Source organism: Carassius carassius, chromosome 3, assembly GCF_963082965.1.
Source record: "Carassius carassius chromosome 3, fCarCar2.1, whole genome shotgun sequence".
Lineage (NCBI taxonomy): Eukaryota > Metazoa > Chordata > Actinopteri > Cypriniformes > Cyprinidae > Carassius > Carassius carassius.
The window spans coordinates 5,646,371-5,669,310 of record NC_081757.1 but is presented as its reverse complement, the minus strand read 5'-3'; the positions used below and the strand labels follow the sequence as shown (position 1 = coordinate 5,669,310).

Here is a 22,940-nt window from a genome sequence, read left to right as displayed (position 1 = left end):
TCCTTCTTATGTTCCTGTTCCTTCTCTCAATGATCATTCATTGGTTTGGTTTTTGGAGAAAAGAACATTGCGCTCTAAGGTGGTTGTTTTTAATCATGTACACCAGCATAGGCGGAGCTTGTGTAAGACTGGGCAAGGCTTAGAACCTTTCCCTGGCCACGGGCTGAAATTAACAACGACTTGAGGCAAATATTTCACCGAATTGGACAAAAATTTAACTCCACAATTGAACTGAATGTATTACGGCTGTTGCAAATAAAGTGAAAATGAAATTAAAAGTGTTGATTGAGGCATTAAAGATCTCCTCGTGTTGCACCATATGTCTGTTTACTCATTTTTTTATCTTTTAGCGTTATATCCAATCACAAGAATTTCTGATGAGTTTTTGAAAATAATGTTCAATCAGAGGCATACAGATTAGTCATTGCTGAAACACTGGAGTTCCCTTTTAGTCAGTCACTCTCGACGTCACGTTGCTGCAAGTGGCAATTCTCCTGTGCACCTTAGGACATAAAAGAGCATTTTCCTAAAAGAGCAATTTCTCCAAAAGAGCAATAAACGGGCGCGTCTTTGTAAAGACGACTTATAAGGATGCCGTTTCACCCGTGCGTTTCTCTGTGTGGTTGTTACCTGGCACCGTGTGATGGTCACGATCACCGTCTCACGTGTCTGGGCATCAAGCACGATGAGGTGGCCTTTGTGGATGAGTCATGTTCCATCTCAGAACTGGAACCAGGCTTCGCTACTGTAACTTCAGGGGGTGGATTCGTGTTGCCGCTGCCTTGATCTAGGGCTCACTATGGCGACCGATAGACGAGAACCACTTCCAGCAGTCGCACAGGTGGTTTGAGGTCTACAGTGGGGGCAAACCCCGCAGGGAACCAACCCTCTGGGAACCATCACTCCTTTAGCACCTTCAATCCAGTGGAGTGACCCACGGAATGCGCTGGTCCCTCTTCAATGAACATTCCAGTGGTATCCAGTGGACCTCCCCCTGACCAGATATCGATCTCAGCATCAGAGGGAGAGCTCTCTGAGGAAGATTTGGCTGTGCTCCTGTGATGGTTTGCAGAAGCCAGCGAGATGGGCTGGGTAGTGCTGACCAGGCACCTAGAAACCGTACAAGCCAGACCCGTGGAACCACAGCCATACCCGCAGTGGGGCAGTGAGGTGGAACACAGGGACCCAACTTTGGCGGCTTGTGAGTGGGTCGGAGAGGGGTATGAGTGTGGGGTGCAAGGCTCACCTGGTTCCACAAGCGTTATCCAATCTCACTCAGTGTGGTAGTGCTTTGACAATGGTGAGTGGAACTACTTGTTCCGAGCCCCGGCCTACACCCCGACTCACATGGCGCTTTGGTAGGGATCCCAATTTGTTGGTCACCGACGTGACGTCGAGAGTGACTGACTGAAACGGAACATCTCGGTTACGTATGGTTACACTCATTTCCTGAAGGAGGCTGTTGTACCACTGCTGAGCTGCCGGGTCACTGGCTTGGCTCCTCAGCAAAAACTTATTATACTTATTATACTCGGCAGCGGCAGCTAGATGCAATAATTGCATGACAATGTGCATTGGCTCGTTTAGTTTACACTAGAAGTAGACTAGTCTATCGAAGCGATATCCCAATTCGTCGATCACTGACGTGACGTCTCTGTTCACTCATACAGGGAACGAGGATTACTATATGTAACCGAGATGTTCTGTTCAGTGCACACGATTCATGGCTGAATTTTGCACTATTGTGTATCACGATTGCAAAATTCTTTGTTTATGATGTCTCTTGTTTATGATGACTCTTTGCACTCATCGTCATAAACAACAAAGTGCAACTTCATTGATTATAATGGGAGCTATTAAACTCGTATTAGACTAAAATCAGTAATGATGTTCTTTGATAATTTAAATGTTCTTTGCTCGCTGTCTGAAAATAAAAACAATGAATTAGTCATTTACAATGCTTTTTTTCTTAAATTGTGATTAACACATTGAATTCAGTCATATCAAAAAACTATTTGAGGACATAACAGCCATTTATGGTAGTTAATAGATTATACGCCTATATGTTAATTTCCTTTCAGCCTTCAATTTTTATTTAAGATTAAACTTCATCCAAAACATCTTTAATTGAATGTCCAGCAGCTACCGTACTGATCACTGATGCCAGCTACTGACAGATCACTATTGTTTTATATCATATGGGTTGAGCTGGGATGCCCATCAAAGTTAAAATTATTGTGCGATTTAGCAGTAAAAACATTCCTTTGAAAACATTTGCTTTTGTCTACTCTATGAATGAAGTTAGCTTCACACTATGATATGTACTTTGACATTTCATATCGAAATAAATTAGGGGATTTTGACAGTACTCTGGTAAACGTGTTCAAAATTAGACTTTTATCAGTCATACCTAGAAAAAAGCTGTTTTATTCTACAAAAGTGTTGTCTTCTCTATGGGTGGTTTCCAGAATTTTGAGATCACTTAGATAATTTATAGTAAAATAATAATCACCTTCACTTGCAAAATAAATAAAAAATCAATTGCAAATCATCTGGTGAAGATATTTATACAGTGGCAATGAGTACTGAAAGTTGAGGTTTTTGTATCAGTATAAAGTCCAAATGAATGAAAAAAAAAGATGAATCTCAACAGCGAAAATCTCTTGAAAAAAAATCAAGAGTTTTGGTTGAGATGAATGAGATTAAACATTTTGAATTCGTTACCACTATGTGACCTTTTGAGTCTCAAACTGTTTCTGTGCAGACCCTCACCAGGAAATCAACAACTGCATAAAAAAGACAAGCAATGGAAACCGTTGTCATTGTTCTGCAGTCCAGTGTTGTCGCCTCAAACGAGGGGATGTGTGGAAAGCATTTCTGAAAAAAGTATTTGTGGTTGTGATGCAGCACAGGGTGTGAAAGTAGAAGTATGGGTCACTGTGGATGGAAGGTTTATGTACACCATTACGTTCAGAGAGAAACAAAAACATATAATAATGTATAGAACGTAGTATGATACATCAAATAGTCTCCTAGTTATACATAGCAAATATCCTAATTATAATTAAGAGCTCTTCTATTACTACATTTATTAGCAATTGTCAAATAAATAAAGTAGCACAGAACATATATATATATATATAGTACAGACCAAAAGTTTGGAAACATTACTATTTTTAATGTTTTTGAAAGAAGTTTCTTCTGCTCATCAAGCCTGCATTTATTTGATCAAAAATACAGAAACAGAAACAGTAATATTGTGAAATATTATTACAACTTAAAATAATAATTTTCTATTTGAATATACTTTAAAAAAAATAATTTATTCCTGTGATGCAAAGCTGAATTTTCAGCATCATTACTCCAGCCTTCAGTGTCACATGTAACATCCAGTCTATCACATGATCATTTAGAAATCATTCTAATATTCTGATTTATTATGAGTGTTGGAAACAGTTCTGCTATCTAATATATTTGATGAATAAAAGGTTAAAAAGAACTGCATTTATAAAAAAAAAAAAAAATTCTAATAATATATTTTCTTTACTATCACTTTTTATCAATTTAACACATCCTTGCAGAATAAAAGTATTGATTTTATTAAAAAAAGAAAGAAAAAAAAGTACTGACCCCAAATTACTGACCAGTAGTGTATATTGTTATTACAAAATATTTATATTTTAAAAACATAGCTTCTTTTTTTTTTTTTTCTTTTTTTTTTACTTTTTATTCATCAAAGTATCCTAAAAAAGTATCACATGTTCTGAAAAAATATTAAGCAGCAGAACTGTTTCCAACTTTGATAATGAATCATCATATTAGAATGATTTCTAAAGGATCATGTGATAATGATCCTAAAAATTCAGCTTTGCATCACAGAAATAAATGATAATTTAAAGTATAATAAATTTAAAAACAATTATTTTAAATTGTAATAATATATCACAATATTACTTTTTTTTCTATATTTTTGATCAAATAAATGCAGGCTTGATGAGCAGAAGAAACTTCTTTCAAAAACATAACAAATAGTAACGTTTCCAAACTTTTGGTCTGTACTGTATGCAGGTGTTTATATATATATACAAAAAGTTTCTCAAGGGCAGAAACAATGGCGTTATGCTGGGGCTTAGCTGTAATCACAAATAATTTGCACTACAGGAAGTGTTTTTTTTTTTTTGACATCTTCAACATAAACTACTGTAATGATAAACCTTACTAGTCATCGGCAAGAAGGAGGCGGGAACCGGCGGACAATCAAATGAAACTTTAATTACAAAATAAAAACAAAACAGCGCACCAGCCCCTCACGGACGACTGATGCGCACAAAATAAAAACCAAAACACAACTAAAAGCCCAGGCCTGGTCCTCTCTCGTCCTTCACTGTCGTCGCTCCAGTTTTATATCCTTCCATCACTTACGTGGGACTCGAGACCGGCAGTGGGTCGCAGGTGCCACTGATTTCCCAATCATTGCCGGCCTCCCTCCTTGTTCCCACGTCCCTCGGCCCCGCCCCACTCGCCACAACTACATTTTCATGACTGCTGGTGTTGCAGAAAAAGGTGATCTTATCCTCTATGCACTTGCAGTGATGCCACCAAATGTTATTATTATTAAATGTTATTAAAATATTTGGAGTCCATGTGAGAAAATGTAGTATATAATAATAACTTAAAGGTACACATTTCTTACCAGTGCTTGAATTCTATTGTTTATGTCTGAAAAACAACAATGCACAGGTTAAGAAAGGTAAATATTTATAATTTGGAAATGTGACGAGTGGGGTGGGGCTGAGAACCGTGGGAATGGAGCGAGGCTGGTGGAGTGATTGGAAATGAGAGACACCTGTGCCACTCACCAGTCTCGAGTCCCACGGAGGAGCTCCGGAAGGATAAAAAGAGGAGTAACAACAGTTAAGGACGAGAGAGGACCAGGCCTGGATATTATTTTGAGTTTTGGTTTTGTTTGTCATCCGCGAGGGGCTGTCCCATTGTTTTGAGTGTATTTTATCATTAAAGTTTTATCTAAATGTTCGCTGGTTCACGCCTCCTTTTTCCCGACTTATGAACTTTGTTACAGGAACTTTACTAAAAAAAATAAAAATAAAATAAACACTATAAAACATTAGAAATCTAATATTATACAACTAATATTATATTATCTAATTTAAATAAAATGAAACTCATCAGATGGAATAAAGGATAAAATGGATTCTAAAACAAGTTAAAAATAAAACTATAAACCTTTTTTATTTGTTAAAACAATATTATGACAACAATCAAATATTTAATCAAATATTAAATAAATAATCAATCATCTTTTACAGCTGTATACAAACTGGGTCTCTACATCTTGTATTTTAGCAAGTTTATGTCATCGCTTAGCTTTTTGGTCTGTTGGTGTGTCTGAAAGATAAGTGACAAAGGTAAGATTTTAATAAAAAACATAGGGGATACTTAAGTTCTAGCAGACTGAAATGTTACCTGAGTTTTATATTATAACTTTTTTATTTTTTATTATTTTATTTTTAATATTTTATATATACAAGAGGATGTTGAGAAGCATTGATGCCACAGTGACTGGTACCAGTGTTGAGCAGAGCACAGACAAATAAATGTTCACCTGCCACAGGAAGAATTATGATAAGATAAATTATGGTGATATAACACAATTATTTTTATTTTTTAGAAGCATGAAGAAAAGAATAACTAAACATATGAGTATTTTTTTAAAGGGGTGTGCTAAGCAGGGCTATGATTTCATAGTAATTTATTATTATTATTATTATTATTATTATTATTAATTGTTTTTGTCCGAAAGTCATTTGCTAAAGGTTTAAAGAAAAATCTTAAATTCATACTTACACAGGTTAAGTACAATGCATATGATGTATGATCATTTTATGAGGCGCCATGTAGGATTTAAATCAAACTTCGCTTATCAATACATATATAAAACATGTGCATATACACCTATAAATTACTCACATATACATGCATACTGCTGGATGTTAAAAAATGCATATATAAAATACACGTGAACACTCATATGAAATCGATACCAATACATATAATGTTAGCAATGTATGCATACACACTTGTGAATAACTTTTGTATACATATAAACTTGATGCGTGCATACACCTACAGACACTCGCATATACATATAAACTTGATCCGTGCATATACACCTACTAAACACTCGCACATACATATAAAACACTCGCACATACATATAAACTCGCTGCATACAAACACACCTGCACATACTCGCACATACATATAAACTTGATCCGTGCATATACACCTATTAAACACTCGCACATACATATAAACTCGATACGTGCATACACATCCATAAAACTCGCGCATACATAAAAAATAACATTTAATGCATTATTTTTGTACATATATATGCAAGTGATTTTATATGTGGATGTGCGTGAAATTTCAGTGTAAACGGAAGGGATTTCAGTGTAAAAGGAAGTCATTTAAGTTTAAGCGTGTACGGAAGTAACCTGTCTATATGGGAGGCCGTTTGAGGCGAAACCCATTGAAAACTTGTGATACACACTGAAACACTTGTCGTACAAGTGAATCACTTGCGATACACACTGAAACACTTGCGTGTACAAGTGAATCACTTGCGATACACACTGAAACACTTGCGATACACACTGAAACACTTGCGTGTACAAATGAATCACTTGGGATACACACTGAAACACTTGCGATACACACTGAAACACTTGTGCGTACAAGTGAATCACTTGCGCATACATGTGAAACACTATATATCTTTGCAAATATATGAAAGACATGCGGTTACATAGAAACTCTTTGCATATACCCTGTAATCGCCCACGTACTGTTGTGCCTGCACAAAGACTGCACTTTCAAACATTCTCGCGTGTGAGAGAGCATATAGCTCAAATTTTCTCCAGGTATATGGCTCCTTCCAAACTTGTTTAAAAAATGAGGTATTTGTTGTTATTCTTTACACTAGGGTTTGTGTAATTGCCAAATCTGATTTTTATTTATTTTTTTTATTTTCTTTGTGTCCTTCGGTTCATTTAGTTCGAATATATGAGAAGAATATTTGAGCTATAACTTCCGGTTAGTGGGTTTAATTGTATTTATGTAAAAAATATATATATTTTTGCCAAGTCTGCGATTGTTTTTCAAGTCTGCGATTGTCCGCGGTTTGAAGCAACCCCACTACCAATAACGTTATATTTAGCCCCTAAAATGCGAATTTTACCAAGGCAACTCTTCCAAAAAATGTATATTTTAACCCCGGGAAGCAATTTTTATCGGGGAAAACCTCCTGGAAACGCGATTGGGCTAGTTTTGGACTAGTTTTGAGAAGCAACTGGGAAGGATTTGTTGTGAAAACCTGGCAACCCTGATCTGAACGCACGTGCTTGAGATATACTTCTAATTACAGGAGCGTCATCTACTGATGGGATGTGCATGAAAATAGTATTTGATTTTTTGCACAGCCCTACCTTCGAGCCCTGGCATACAAAGCATCAATAACAGGCAAACGATGCCAACGTCATCCGCCGACGAAGTTCACGGACCATGATATCACACTCGCCAGCAGTAAGGTAACTGGCAGTTTCAATCTAGAAAAAGGTGAGAATTTCACTTCTATGCATTCTTCACAAAATACCTTCCAAACGCTATGCAAGTTATACACACACACACACACACAGAGAGAGAGAGAGAGAGAGAGAGAGAGAGAGAGAGAGAGAGAGAGAGAGTTTAACTGCCTCGAGTTACAAAATATAAAATGTGTTCCCAACTAAGTCCCAGTCCCACTAGTGAGCTTAGCCATTTTCAGAATTAAGGTATAGATCAACTAACACGGTCGATATAAAAGTGTTTAAGCTATTTGCACATATTTCAGAATTTGAATATCATAGATTTCATAATATATTGACTATGTTTGCAAATATTTTGAATAAAACAGGAAAAATAAAATAAAAGCAATCCATGTGTCATACAGATCTATTGTGGCTGTGTTGTGTTACATGACAAGCATGACGCGTCGCCATGGAAACAATAACGGTCGCCTAAAGAAACTCACGCTGGGGCTCAGCTAGATATTTTGAACTCATGTGCGAAAGGGTTTTATTTCTGAAAATGGCTAAGCTCAAGTGGGACTGGGACTTAGTTGGGAACACATTTTATATTTTTTAACTAGAGACAGGACATTTTACTCTCTCTCTCTCTCTCTCTCTCTCTCTCTGTGTGTGTGTGTAACTTGTACTGTATAGCTTTTTGGAAGGTATTTCGTGAAGATTGCATAGAAGTGAAATTGTGAAATTCTCACCTTTTTCTAGATCGAAACTGCCAGTTACTGTACCTTACTGCTGGCGAGTATGATATCATGGTTCATGTACTCGCCAGTGTTCTGAAATGTTCAGTGTCTGAGATATTTGGTGTCATTGAGAATAAAGAACTATATATAAAGACTCGTATGCAGTAACAACTATTTAACTTTTTTTTCCTTAAAAAAAGGTTTCACATGGAGGTGCATGAGAGCCTACAGTTCATGTGGAGAAGCTGTTTGTAATTAATATATATGTTACAAATCAGCAGAGTTTGATACTTGCACTTCTGCCTGTTAATTTGTTCCTAGTTTGCAGAAGCTCTTCTAATGGGGGAGACTTACATTTTCTCAAGTTATATATGAGCCATTATTGCACACATACATGAAGAAATGGGTAAACATTCTCAGAATTAACTTTTCTTTTTATCTGATGCAGGGGATGGTGGATGTGTACTTTATCAGTACATCATATGCAAATAAAAAAAACCTTGTATAGCCTACTATTTGAGACAAATGTTGTACTATTAACCATTTTTAAAGTTTTTTTTTACATTTTACATTTTACACTGAAAATTCACGCACATCCATATATGAAATCACTTGCATATATATGTATACAAATAATGCATACAATTTTATTTTTTATGTATGCACGAGTGTTTTATATGTATGTGCGAGTGTTTAGTAGGTGTATATGCATGGATCAAGTTTATATGTAAGTGCGAGTATGTGTACGTGTGTATGCAGCGAGTTTATATGTATGTGCGAGTTTTTAGTAGGTCTATATGCACGGATCACGTTTATATGTATGTGCGAGTATGTGTAGGTGTGTATGCATCAAGTTTATATGTATGTGCGAGTGTTCGATAGGTGTATATGCACGGATCAAGTTTATATGTATATGCGAGTGTCTGTAGGTGTATGCACACGTCAAGTTTATATGTACGTATAGTTGCAAGTTTTTCACAAGTGTGTATGCACACATTGCTAACATTATATGTATTGGTATCGATTTCATATTAGTGTTCACGTGTATTTTATATATGTATTTTTGAACATCCAGTAGTATGCATGTATATGTGAGTAATTTACAGGTGTATATGCACGTGTTTTATATATGTATTGATAAGCTAGTTTGATTTAAATCCTACATGGCGCCTCATATCATTTAGTCATCATAACTGATCTGTAGAAGATTACACATGCAACAGGCCTTTCTGCAGGATAAAAGATCAATTTTGAAAGGGTTATAGATTAAGTATTGGGGTGGAGGCTTTGTGCAAATTATGCAACTTGACCGCTTAAGCCACATCTTCCTGTCATGTGGTCTAAACTTGTCATTAATTGGGTTGGTTTAAAAAAAGAAATCTTTGTTGTACCTGAATAAAGGTCATTATTTCATATCACTAAGTTCCAGAAAACGGATTAGCTAAGATACTTAGCCTACTTTTCATAAGTTATTTGCAGCATATAAAATATAAAGTGCAAAACAAGACACATAAATAATTTGCACATATTACATGCAAATCAGATAAATAATAAAAGATGATAAATCAGTCAGGCTTAGTTTCCTCGAAAATGCATGCCTAGTTCAAAAGGAATATAACAACAACGCTAAAAATATATAGGCCTAGTTTATTTTTTTCTTTCATGTGGCTGACAGCATAAGGGTTCCTCTCAGAATTTAACAATCAGAATAGATACATTCTTTTCCTTCACCCAAAATGAGGCTGAAAAATGCAGACAAAAAATAGGCAAATAAAATTTGTCATTGTAGCATCCAATCTATCACATTAGCATGTCATCAAACCTGTTTACATTTATATTTACATTTACATTTACATTTATTCATTTAGCAGACACTTTTATCCAAAGCGACTTACAGATGAGGACAGTGGAAGCAATCAAAAATAACAAAAAGAGCAATGATATATAAGTGCTATAACAAGTCTCAGTTAGGTTAACACAGTACACGTAGCATGGGATTTTAAATAATATAATAAATAAAAAGAAAACAGATACAATAAAAAAAGAATAGAGCAAGCCTGTGTTAGAGATCTTTACACATACACACACACACACACATACAATTGCATAATAAATGTAAAGAAAATAGAATACAAAAAGATTAGAAAGGTTTTTTTTTTTTTTTTAAGAATAGAATTAGAATAGTGAGTGTTAAAGTTAGAGGGTCAAATAAAGATGAAAGAGATGTGTTTTAAGCCGATTCTTGTAGATGGCTAAGTACTCAGCTGCCCGGATTGAGTTGGGGAGATCATTCCACCAGGAGGGAACATTTAATTTAAAAGTCCGTAAAAGTGACTTTGTGCTTCTTTGGGATGGCACAATCAAGCGACGTTCACTTGCAGAACGCAAGCTTCTAGAGGGCACATAAGTCTGAAGTAACAAATTTAGGTAAATGGGTGCAGAGCCAGTGGTGGTTTTGTAGGCAAATATCATTGCCTTGAATTTTATGCGAGCAGCTATTGGGAACCAATGCAAATTGATAAACAGAGGTGTAATGTGTATTCTTTTTGGCTCATTAAAAATTAATCTTGCTGCCGCGTTCTGAATTAATTGTAAAGGTTTGATAGAATTGGCTGGAAGACCTGCCAAGAGGGCATTGCAATAGTCCAGCCTCGGCAGAACAAGAGCTTGAACAAGGAGTTGTGCAGCATTTTCCGAAATAAAGGGCTTGATCTTCTTGATGTTGAATAAAGCAAATCTGCAGGATCGGACAGTTTTAGCAATGTGGTCTGAGAAAGTCAGCTGATCATCAATCATAACTCCAAGGCTTCTAGCTGTTTTTGAAGGAGTTATGGTTGATGTGCCTAACTTGATGGTGAAATTGTGATGAAACGATGGGTTTGCTGGAGCAGTTCTGTCTTGGTAAGGTTGAGTTGAAGGTGATGGTCCATCATCCAGGAAGAAATGTCTGTTAGACAAGCTGAGATGCGAATAGCTACCGTCGGATCATCAAGATGGAATGAGAGGTAGAGTTGAGTGTCATCAGCATAGCAGTGGTATGAAAAGCCATGTTTCTGAATGACAGAACCTAATGATGCCATGTAGACAGAGAAGAGAAGTGGTCCAAGAACTGGGCCCTGTGGCACCCCAGTAGTTAGATGTTGTGACTTGGACACCTCACCTCTCCAAGATACTTTGAAGGACCTATCTGATAGGACTCAAACCATTGAAATGTGGTTCCTGGGATGCCTTTTGCCAGTAGGGTTGATAGGAGGATCTGGTGGTTAACCGTGTCAAAAGCAGCAGACAGATCAAGCAGGATAAGTGCTGAAGATTTGGATTCTGCTCTTGCCAGTCTTAGAGCTTCAACAACTGAGAGCAAGGCCGTTTCAGTTGAATGTCCACTTCTGAAGCCAGATTGGTTGCTGTCAAGGAGGTTGTTGTGTGTGAGAAATGTAGAGACTTGGTTGAACACAGCTGGTTCAAGTGTTATTGCAATGAAAGGAAGAAGGGAAACTGGTCTGTAGTTCTCTAAAAGAGATGGGTTGAGGTTGGGTTTCTTAAGTAGTGGTGTTATACGTGCCTGTCTAAATGATGAGGGAAAAACACCAGTGTGGAGGGATGTGTTGATGATGTGAGTGAGTGCAGGTACAACTGCAGGAGAAATGGCTTGAAGGAGATAAGATGGAATAGGATCAAGCAGGCAAGTAGTAGGGTGATTAGAAAGGATGAGTTTTGAGACTTCTGCCTCAGAGAGTGAAGAGAAGGATGTAAATGAGTGTAAGTTTGCTGGTGATATGAGCTTGACTGATTGTGGTGTGGAAAATTTTGCACTGTGTTTAATTTTATTAATGAAAAACGTTGCAAAGTCGTCAGCTATTAGAGATGAAGCAGGAGGGGGAGGAGGAGGACAAAGAAGTGAGGAAAATGTTTTAAAAAGCATGCGAGAGTTAGACAAATTGTTAATTTTGTTATGGTAGTATGTTATTTTAGCAGTGGATACATTAGCAGAGAAAGAAGATAGGTGTGTCTGATACACATTAAGGTCAGTAGTATTAAGATAGGTGTGTCTGATACACATTAAGGTCAGTAGTATTTTTGGACTTGCCCCACACCCTTTCAGCAGCTCTAAGCTTAGAACGGTGTTCACGTAGAACATCAGATAATCAAGGGGCAGAAGGGGTGTTACGGGCTGGCCTGGAAGATAAGGGGCAAACCGTGTCTAAACAAGATGTAAGAGTGGAGCAGTATCAGTAGCACTGTTAGCATCCTAAGCTGCAAACAGTTTAGGGGAAGGAAGGGAAGATGAAACCATTGCAGATAGCCGGGAGGGTGAAAGTGTGCATAGGTTACGTCCAAAGATGACATGTGGAGGGGTAAGTGATGTGTCAGGGACCATGTTGAGGTTAAGAGTGAGGAGGAAGTAGTCCCACGTGTGCAGTGGAGTAACCAGAACATGATCAGCAGAGCAGTGTCGTGTATAAATAAGGTCCAGATGGTTGCCTGATTTGTGAGTAGCAGTAGTTGACACTCGGTTGAGATCAAAAGAGGTTAGTAGAGTGTGGAAATTAGCAAACAGAGGTTTATCTAGATGGATGTTGAAATCTCCAAGCATAACTAGGGGAGTACCATGCTCAGAAAAGGTTGAGAGCAACACATCTAATTCATCCAAAATGTTACCTAGTGGTCCTGGGGGTCAATAGACATCTACAAAATTTATTTTAAAAGGGTAGTTAGCAGTAACTGAATGAAATTCAAAGGAGCTGTTGATACCCAAAGATGGTAAAGAATAAAATTTCCAATCATTAGAGATGAGCAGACCAGTACCTCCACCTCTTCCAGTCAAACTGGGGGAGTGGGAAAATGAGAAATTATTGGAGAGTGCTGCAGGTGGAGCAATGTCCTCTGGTTTGATCCAGGTCTCTGTTAGGACCATGAGATTAAGGTTTGAATGACTAATAATAGAAGTAATGGAATCGGCTTTGTTTACAACAGACTGGCAATTCCAGAGACCAATAGAAAAAGAAAGTAGTGTATTAGCAGATATAGACAAAGTGTGCAGATTGTTAAGATTGCACTGTCTACATTGTGTGATGTGTGGTTTGCGAGTGGTAGTGATAGTAGGGATCTGGAAACACATAGTGAGATTTGGTTATAAACAAAAAACAACTGAAACAGAAATGAAACAAGACAAAGAAAAAGAGATCACAACAAAGGTCTAAGCAAGCGCACAACACTGACAATGTATGCGATAGAGTACGAGACCAAACGCAGCACGTCTCAACAGAGTAAACAAACAAGTGTTTCTGTTTGTAGCACAACAACATATAAACAACTTCAACAATTTCAAATGATTATTTAACTGCTGGATTAATTTATGCTTTTCCCAGAGATTGCATGAACCAAGAAATGTAGTTCCCTTTCGAACTGTGTCCTCTAAGGGTCGCTATGGGGAACACCTCGTCATGACTCATGTCTGAGGCATACATTGAAAAAACAACAACGAGTTGGCCGGCGACAGCCTCTGATGTCACTACCGGCACGACTGTAAATAAGTGCCAGGAAAACACGTCATCCTCTTCTTCGTCTTCATTGACTGTTTTGTTTGAAGTGTGCATCTGAGAAACGACCACGGTAAGAGCTAGCAAATTTCCTTGAGGGGGAGATCTGCATGCATTGTGAGTGTTTTTCTATGAAAAAGCTCCGCTCTCATCTGTCTCTCTTTTCGAGGAAAGAGGGACAGCCATCTGCTTTCCGCGGTTCAGGACCGGAGGAGAATGAGCTTGTGGGGATCGCAGGTGGATCTCGCTGAGGAGTTTACAGAGGGACTTTACCTTTTGCGCTCTTCGGCGGCAGATGAGAGTGAACTTCAGGAGGAAGATGTGTTGTCATTAACGCTTTATGATACTGAAGTTAGTGCTCTGCTGGGTTCTGCCCAGGAAGAAGGAGATGTCTGAGGGTGGCGAAGAGGCTGAGGCTGAGCCTTCTAAATCCTCCTGACCTGTGTATGTGGAGCTGTTAGAGGTTATGAATCCTAATGAATGTTGTTCAGTTGCTTTGACGTAATGTATTTTGTTTAAAGTGCTATATAAACGACTTGACTTGACTTGACTTATGGATCACACCACGGCAAAGTTGGACTTGCCATGGAAGCGTGCCAAACAAAGTGACTCCGCGAGGTCGCGTCGACGAGCGTTATTTTTCTGATCATAGCCCTGCAGCTCAGGTGAGCCCTCCATTCTTGCCTGATTTACATGCAGAAGTTGAAAAAGAATGGAAGAGGCCGTTTTCTTCTCATATCCATCAGTTTCAGCATACGAGTTATACCAACATCGATGCGATGCGTGAAAGCGGCTATGAGAGGATCTCCCCTGTAGAAGAGATGCTGGCTAGCTATCTCTCTGTGGGGGAAACATCCTCTCTTAAATCTCCCTCTTTGCCATCTAAGCCCCTCCAGGATACATCCCGCTTAAATGGCAGAGCATACGCAGCAGCAGGTCAGACTGTGGCTTCATTGCACATGATGGCAGTGCTTCAGGCTTATCAGGCTGATCTGCTGAAGGACCTGGATAGAGGCGAGGGCCTTTTAGCTGACCAGGTGGCCGAGCTGTGCCGCACCACAGATCCCTCTCTCCATGCTACCAAGCAGGCCGCCTCCGCCATGGGTAAGTCTATGGCAGCCATGGTGGTAACGGAGAGACATCTGTGGGTGAACCAGGCAGACATCGGGAAGAAAGAAAGGGGCTTTCTTCTCGATGCTCTGGTCTCGCCTTCCGCACTTATCGGTACCTCCGTCGAGACGGTAAAAGAAGGCGCCCCTTGAGACTGGAGCTCCAGTGCAGGAGGGTGGGTGAGTATGTAACCCTTTCTGTATATACTTATGGGTATTAAATTGCTGGTGGTAATGTGTCTACTAATAAACTCTGTAAGTTTCCTTTGCAGTGCTCAGTTACGGTGTTTACTAAACAGTCATCAGCACCGGGCCGTCCGGCCTCATGCTCTGGTATTAGGCAGCCGAGATCACAGGCTTCTGCGGGAGACTCATTGATCACCTTGAGGGGGCTCTTGGCCGCTTAGTTGTGCTGTTGCATCCAGCGTGAAGTGGAGGTGGTAGTTACGGAAGTCTTCTTGTATATACTGCCTCAGGGGATGCTCCCCTCGCCAGAGGATTGTAAAATTTGAGCTTGCCTCTCCTGTGCAGTTCAGTGCCTCTACGATGCTTAGGAACCTTCAGGTACACACGCTAAGCTCTGTGTGCTTTCTAAAATCCACGTAAGTGGTAAGTGTGCACGCAAGACTCTGCGCACTTTCTGAAATCCTGTACAGTAAGGGTTATTAGCTTCGATCCCTTCTTGAGATGGTTAGACCTTGGTTCCTTGGGCTCCATTCAGCCAGTGTGTATTTGTTAAAACACTTCAAGCATTGCTTCCCTCAACGTGAAGGGCTATCCGGGCGATTCTCGTGGTAGTTTAGCAGCGCTGCCCTTGAGTTGATGCAAAAGTTGATGACTCTCAAACATATTGTTTTGAGATGCACCATTCCATCTATGAGCTGCTCGATCAGAGTGCCACAAGAGCCCCTCCTTAGAACAGTATTTGAAAATCCATGCTATGGTAGCTTAGGCCTTTGGCCATAAGGGATAATGTCATGGACAGCCGTCTAAACTTACCAGGGGCAACTTCCATGGAAATGGTAGAATTGGTACTTAGTGTTTGCCATGATTCTGGCCTGCACTCCCCTCGAGGACGCAGTTCGAAGTTCCCTTGAAAGGGAACATCTCAGGTTATGGATGTTATCATGGTCCCCTGATTAGGGAACGAGACACTGCAACCTCTAGCTCCCTGCCATGCTTCAGACGCAAGCTTCAGACGAAGACGTGGATGACATGTTCTCCTATCGCTTATTTATAGTCACGCCGGTAGTGGCATCAGAGGCTGTCACCGGCCAACTCGTTGGTGTTTTTTCAAAGTATGCTTCAGACACGGGTCACAATGAGCTGTTCGACATAGCGAATCCGAGAGGACGCAGTGTCTCATTTCCCTACTCAGGGCACCATAGTTACATTCGTAACCTGAGACGTTTTCATAGCTTTGAGATATTTAGCACTCTAAAGTTATAGTTTCCCCTGCAGTGAAGGTCTCCAGGACTTTCTTTTGAACTACAGCAGCAGATTTGATGAAGCCTGAGAAGGAAAGCATACAAACAGTATCATCAGATCAGAATATTATTCTCTTAAATATTGCAAATTTTCCACAACAAACACACTTTTACTCAAGTGTAGAAAAGAACATTTCAGAGGTACTTTAAACATGATTGAGGTCCTCTGAGCATTTGGCAACATCTTATGGAGTGTTTGTAAGACATGGGTGTGAAAGATCTGGGTTTAATTTTTCATTCTTGTGAACTCTCATTTTCAGTAGTTTTTGACTGAAGTTATTTGCTATATTTCCTTAATACCCATTATGATCAAAATACAAAAAGAAAGAATGAAAGAAACATGTCCAATGTTATTTGAGCAACCTTATTAATTATATTGTTCCAATAACGTCATCCCCTAAAAAATACATTTATATGTGGTCTAGAAAAAGAGGGGACATTTAAATGTTGTACATTAGGCTATTAGACACACTTTGGATGCTTTTTGATGCTTGATTATTTAATCCTTAGAACATGTCCAATGAATATTATCCCGTGAAACATGTCAACTAATAAACTGGTGCCCCCTACATGCAGTCATTGGAATACCACAGGCTCAAAACACCTCCCTGCTGTCAAACCACTACAGAACAAGTAGTCAGACAGTGCTTTGATAAGTCAGTTTCCCTCAAAATATTAGAATCCCTCAAATTTATTTACATATTTTAATGCAAATAAAATAAAATTTATTCTTGTAAACTCTAAGCTCATATAGGTACTGTAGCAGTTTCCTCAGACTAGCAATATATTTATTACTGTAGGTCAGGGGTGTCCAGACCTGCTGCTTAAGGGGCACTGTCCTGTAGAAATTCACTCCAACAGGAACTGAAGCTCTCTGTATAATACTGGCCCTCCAGGAGCAGGATTGGACACCCCTCCTGTAGGTCATGTGATTTTGTGTTTAAAAACAACAGTATTTGAAAATAAATAAATATTAACATTTGATATTAAAAATGGGCCTAAGCAAGATATTTGCTTTGAGAAATATGAAATATGGAATGAACTTCAAACTTTTTTTTAAATTGCACCTTCAGGTAAAGAGCATCTAGTCAAATTATCACTTCGCAAAGTTAAGAATCCCATTAACATGGCATATTTTGAACAAGGGCAAAAATACCTATGCATGGTGATTCAGTTGATTAAAGAGGTGCTTGTATAATCATCATTTATTTAGGGTTGCTTGGCCATGCCGGAGGAAAAACTCTAAACATAGCCAGATCACAACTGTCTGCACTTTGATGCTTGGGTTTCACTGCAATAAGAGCGATGTATGGAAACTTTTACGCACAGAGATCTAAGCGTGCTGAAGGCCGCTTGTTTATTCTGTTACTTTCAGAAACAAAAGCTGACCGCAACCTGAGTGCTGTGCATTAAATTCATTATCTTACATGTATTCAGTGGCATATGTCTGTTTTTTCGAAACCATTAGTCAATGTATGAAAGGAGCTATCATGTGGTTTTTTGCACACTTTAACAATGCATTGTGCTAAATTTGCAGTGACACTAAGTCTTCACAACATCTTAGTAAAGATAAGACACATTACTATATTAGATCATCATATGACATTGTGTTGTGCTTTAGAGTTAAAGAAAATTTATGTTAACTAAACAGTCAATGTCCCGGCAGATGATTACCAGCTCTTATTCCATGTTTCTACAGTGCTGGCCAAGACCATGTAACATGTTTAGGACTGCAGGTTGGATCAAGATAAGTGGCAGATCAAATTAAGCAAGAGTAACATTTTAAATTTTATAAATGAGCCTAGCCTGCTACGTTTCAAAGTAGTTCAAAGTATTACTGTATATATCATATTATGAATAATACTGTATATTTACAAATGAATATATATATATATATATATAGCATTAAAATTTTTCTTTTCATAAAAATATGAATATATTTTTTATTGTCATTGCTGTTTCATAATAATAATCTTTTTTTTTTTTTTTTATTCAAATTCAAGTTATTGCCATCTGTGACTTAACACCTCACTTAAAAACAAGGGGTGTTTTGTCTGTGGTTATGGAAAGTAGTGTGAAAGGCATGTAGTGTTTGTGTGGTTGAGAGATGAGCTGGGGTCAGTCTGGTGGGTGGAAAACAGTCAAACTGTGATGCTCTCATGTGCTAACAGGTGCACACACTGGCATGCAGATATATAAGAAAGCTTTTATCTGATTTAAACTGTTTACACACACATTTAATCAGATTTACACAATGTTTAAATATTTTCTTTAAATTGTCATGAGTAATACTATCAATTCATATGATCAGGCTATACTGCTGCTGCTCACAAAGTACTAAATTGTTGTCAATTGTGAGCCTAGTTAATAAGATTTTTAATATTTTTGTACAGCTACACTGTAAAAAAACTAAAGTTGAGAAAACGTAAAAGTTTAAGGCAACCGGCTTCAGGACATTTCAGTTTATACAACAAAAAGTAGAGAAAACTCAAAAATCTCCTACAAAAATTAGTTAAAAAAACTCTAAAATCTACTGAATCTGGTTGCCTTAAACTTTTGATTTTTTTTACAGTGTATGTTTTGGTGTGTATATTTACAGCTTTGTAATTTGGTCCGGTCAAGTTCCCCTCGCCACGTATTATTCTGTACTGAACAGCTTCTTCCTGTCAAGGTCTGTATAGGAAGTGATAACATTCACAAACCCTACCTCTTGAATAAGGGTGTGCTTATATCTAACTTACAGAGAACTTTTCAGATATAAATTAAAGTTCTTAGAACTTTCAAATGCATTTGATCTTTACAACTTTTATTGCATTGAAAATGCTAAACATTGCAGAGCTCACATTCGCTTTAAGTGTACAGCATTAGTAATAGCGTATATATATATATATATATATATATATATATATATATATTAGAGTCTTGATGAGTTTATGGCTTTTAAACATTAGAGTAATCTACAGTATTTGACCGTGTGCCATTGTTGGACTATCTAGTGGCAGAATACACAACTTCTGTATCCGGATTTTCTGTATCTGGATTTCTGGCTGCTCTTCTGGATTTGTGTTTTGAGAATTGTAGAGCGGCATACACTGATGAATAAGGCTCCTGCAACAGATTGAAATATGTATTTAATAATATGTAAAAATAAATGTAACTTAAATAATGATTTTTGTGTATATATAAAGCTTACTAAAATCCGAATACATTCTCTCACTTTATACCATCACTATTTTTTGCGCAATCTAACAGTGAACCATATAAAATTTCCCTGATATAGAGCAATGTTCTGCTCGAGAGTTGCATTCACATGGACTTATTTCAACTATGCAAGCCTTTTCAAAAACATGGTAAGACTTAAACAGAAAAGGCCCACAGCCCATGTGCAAAACAGTCTCAAGAAACATTTCACCTGAACAATGTTAGATGTAAAAGTTATATTTAAATACGACTAATTTATGGGTTATAACTGTTCTCTTTATTAATAATTTGAATAGCATAAATTTGCACCCTGAATATTTTTTAATTTGTCACCCTGGTGTTTAATTTCAAGGATTTTTGTCAAGATCTCTGCAGATCTTAGAGGACTTCCGAGTAAAAAAAAAACCTTTTTGGTTATGTATTCAAATGTACTTTTTCAGAGAATGAACATTCTTATTTTAACAATAAGTTTACCTCATGATGTTGTGTTTCATGGCCATCAGCACCAGCGGCAACAGAAAGGGAGACTAAAAAAAGAGGTTTAGCTTTTTTAAATTTACAATTAAACCACTGCACAGTTATTTTCCAAATTATATCCATACCGCAATGTATATAAATCTTCTGAACTGAATAGATGCAGTGTTACCTTTTCCCTGTGTGCTTCTGTCCCGTATCTTAATGATGAGCGTGGTGAGCAGAATGATGGTAAGAATACAAATAATGCTACCAAAAATAAAGGTCAGCTTATAAAAGATATTTTCAGAACAGTCTTTTGTAGAAATCGTGCTCTTGTTCAGATCTGTTAAAATTAAATAAAATTTTATTTTAACACACCGCATTTCAGATAAAAGCATTATTGTAAATAATGTTATGAATGTTATGTGTAAACACCTTTATTCGTATTTTCTGTTTTATTTTGCTGTGGTGTATCACTCCTCTCTGCACAATAAATAAAGACTTTAAATATATTTAATCATTAGTCATTTAACACATTTAAAATTATCCACATATATGTGTATTATGTAATATATATTTAGTTATATTTTGCAACTAGACATGGAGCAAAAATAAACCCTTTACAATAGTGTTACTGAACAGGACAGATTACCTTTAATGTCTAGCTGTGTTCCATCACCAAATGTCATAATCAAAGAGTCCCAACCACAGAAGTACAGACCAGAATCAGAAACGTCCACATTTAAAATTCGTAGGGAGGTGTTTTTGGAGTTCAGAGACATCAGCAGATGATCTTTTTGAAAACCATTTAAATAAGTAATATGTAGTTCTTTAAGCTGGTAGCTTATCATCATGTATACAATGGCAATAGGTACAGAACTCTTTGTTTGCTTGAACCAGTGTATATTCTTTCCAACGTCTGAGTTGTGTTGACACCAAATAGTGACATTCTCTCCTGGTTGAGCTGATACATTGTCTATCTGAGATGCTTTAACAGCTGTAAGCAAGCCTAAAAATCACAGAGGAATAACAGTGTTTTGATATTTATATTTAAAATCCTAATAAAAATGTTCCCAAAAAAGTCCCAAAAGCTCATAAAACTATTTCACATCTAATGTTTACTAATTATTATTGAATTAATAATTCATTAATCTTGCATGAATGAAGTAATTATAGTGCAATAATGCTTACCCGTGCCACAGATCACCAGTGCTGAAATTATTATATGAACCATTGCAGTACTGAATCAGACTAGAACCAACGAGGAAATTAAAATGAGGAAATCAATGTGCTTTTTTATGTGAAGGGGTGTGGCTTGTGCTTACATCAAACTATGACAGACCTGTCAATCAGCAAGCAAGTCCACGTCTACTAGTTCAAAATAAGAAGATTCATTGTCGATCAGATATATTGATAAAGATGTGATGTTTACCGCTTTAGCTCCTTAGTTTCTTCATAGCACTATTGAGAATATATGTGACCCTGGACCACAAAACTCAAGTAGCTGGTGTATATTTGTAGCAATAGCCAAAAATACATTGTATTGGTCAAAATTATAGATTTTTTTTTCAAAAATCATTAGGATATTAACTAAAGATCATGTTCCATGAAGATATTCAGTAAATTTCCTACCTTAAATATATAAAAACTAAATTTTTGATAATATGAATTTCTAATTACTTAATTTGGACAACTTTAAAGGTGATTTTCTTAATATTTAGATTTTTTAGGACCCTCGGATTCAAGATTTTCAAATAGCTGCATCTCAGACAGATATTGTCACTTAATACTGGTTTTGTGGTCCAGGTCACATATGTTCCAAAGCAGCAAAGAACTAAAAGCATGTTTGACTTTAATGTGTTTTTGAATATGTCTTTTTTTATCATTTCTGAATTATATTATTGACATGATAGATTGTACCTTAACTGATAAATTTGATTTTATCCTGATTTTCTCTGAAGGCCCAGCAAATAACACTCAGTCGGGACTGTAGCTTTCTGCCTAACTATTCAACTTAAGGTGAATGAAAGTGACAACCCAGGCTCATGAAAAAACATGAAACATGATTATGTAAAACTACTATTTAGCCATGAGTGATCAAACTTTAAATGGTATTTAACACTACAATCTATGAGTCTGTAACCATGAGATCCATGTATAATAACCAGTGTGACAATTTAAGCGGCATTTAAACTGAGATGCAACCTAAAACTCTGATGTATAATTGTTATCTCAGCCTAAATTAATGGGCTTTGTGTAATGGCATCATAGTGAATTAATATCAGGAGTCAAAAGTATTGCAACCAAATTTAATAATCTTAACCATTATTTACAAAAGTGCAAAGAAAAGACCTCAGTATTTAGATTTTTAAAGACTAAAACAGTGATGCTCTTTAGCTGTTAAAAAAGTTAATAATTAATTAACACATAATATGTTTGAATATGTTTCCTTTTTCAAGTAGTATTAGTGTACACCGCAACTGGGTCCTCAGTATGTTGTCCTGCTGTTTTGAGTCTCTTCTTTGAGAAATACACAGAAGCATATTCTACTGAATAATTTTCCTGCAAAGAAATACAAACATGTACATCAAGATTCAAATTCAGGTGATCATACGACAACATAAAGTTTATTCTGGAGTCTTTGATAACGTTTTTGCAAAAATAGCAAAATACAGCAAAAATAATACTATTCACATCCTTAACATCCAACAGAATTAAAAATAATATTGTACAGTTGGATTCATAAGATAAAAATAAAACTCATATAGCAATAATTAATGAGCAGTTATAAATGCATAAATTAATGTAAGTCTGTGGAGTT

At 37.2% G+C, this 22,940-nt stretch overlaps 1 protein-coding gene across 1 annotated transcript; it reads right to left on the bottom strand.

Annotated features, from left to right (window-relative positions):
• Nucleotides 1-19,312: 19,312 nt before the first annotated feature.
• On the bottom strand, nt 19,313-21,376 carry si:ch73-266m14.1 (uncharacterized). The gene is made up of 6 exons (XM_059521808.1): nt 21,311-21,376; nt 20,772-21,128; nt 20,555-20,602; nt 20,310-20,462; nt 20,138-20,190; nt 19,313-19,570 (listed from the first exon to the last, which is right to left on the bottom strand). Exons 1-6 carry the CDS (start codon nt 21,351-21,353, stop codon nt 19,451-19,453), a joined length of 774 nt encoding a protein of 257 aa, XP_059377791.1. The 5' UTR covers nt 21,354-21,376; the 3' UTR covers nt 19,313-19,450.
• Nucleotides 21,377-22,940: the final 1,564 nt, after the last annotated feature.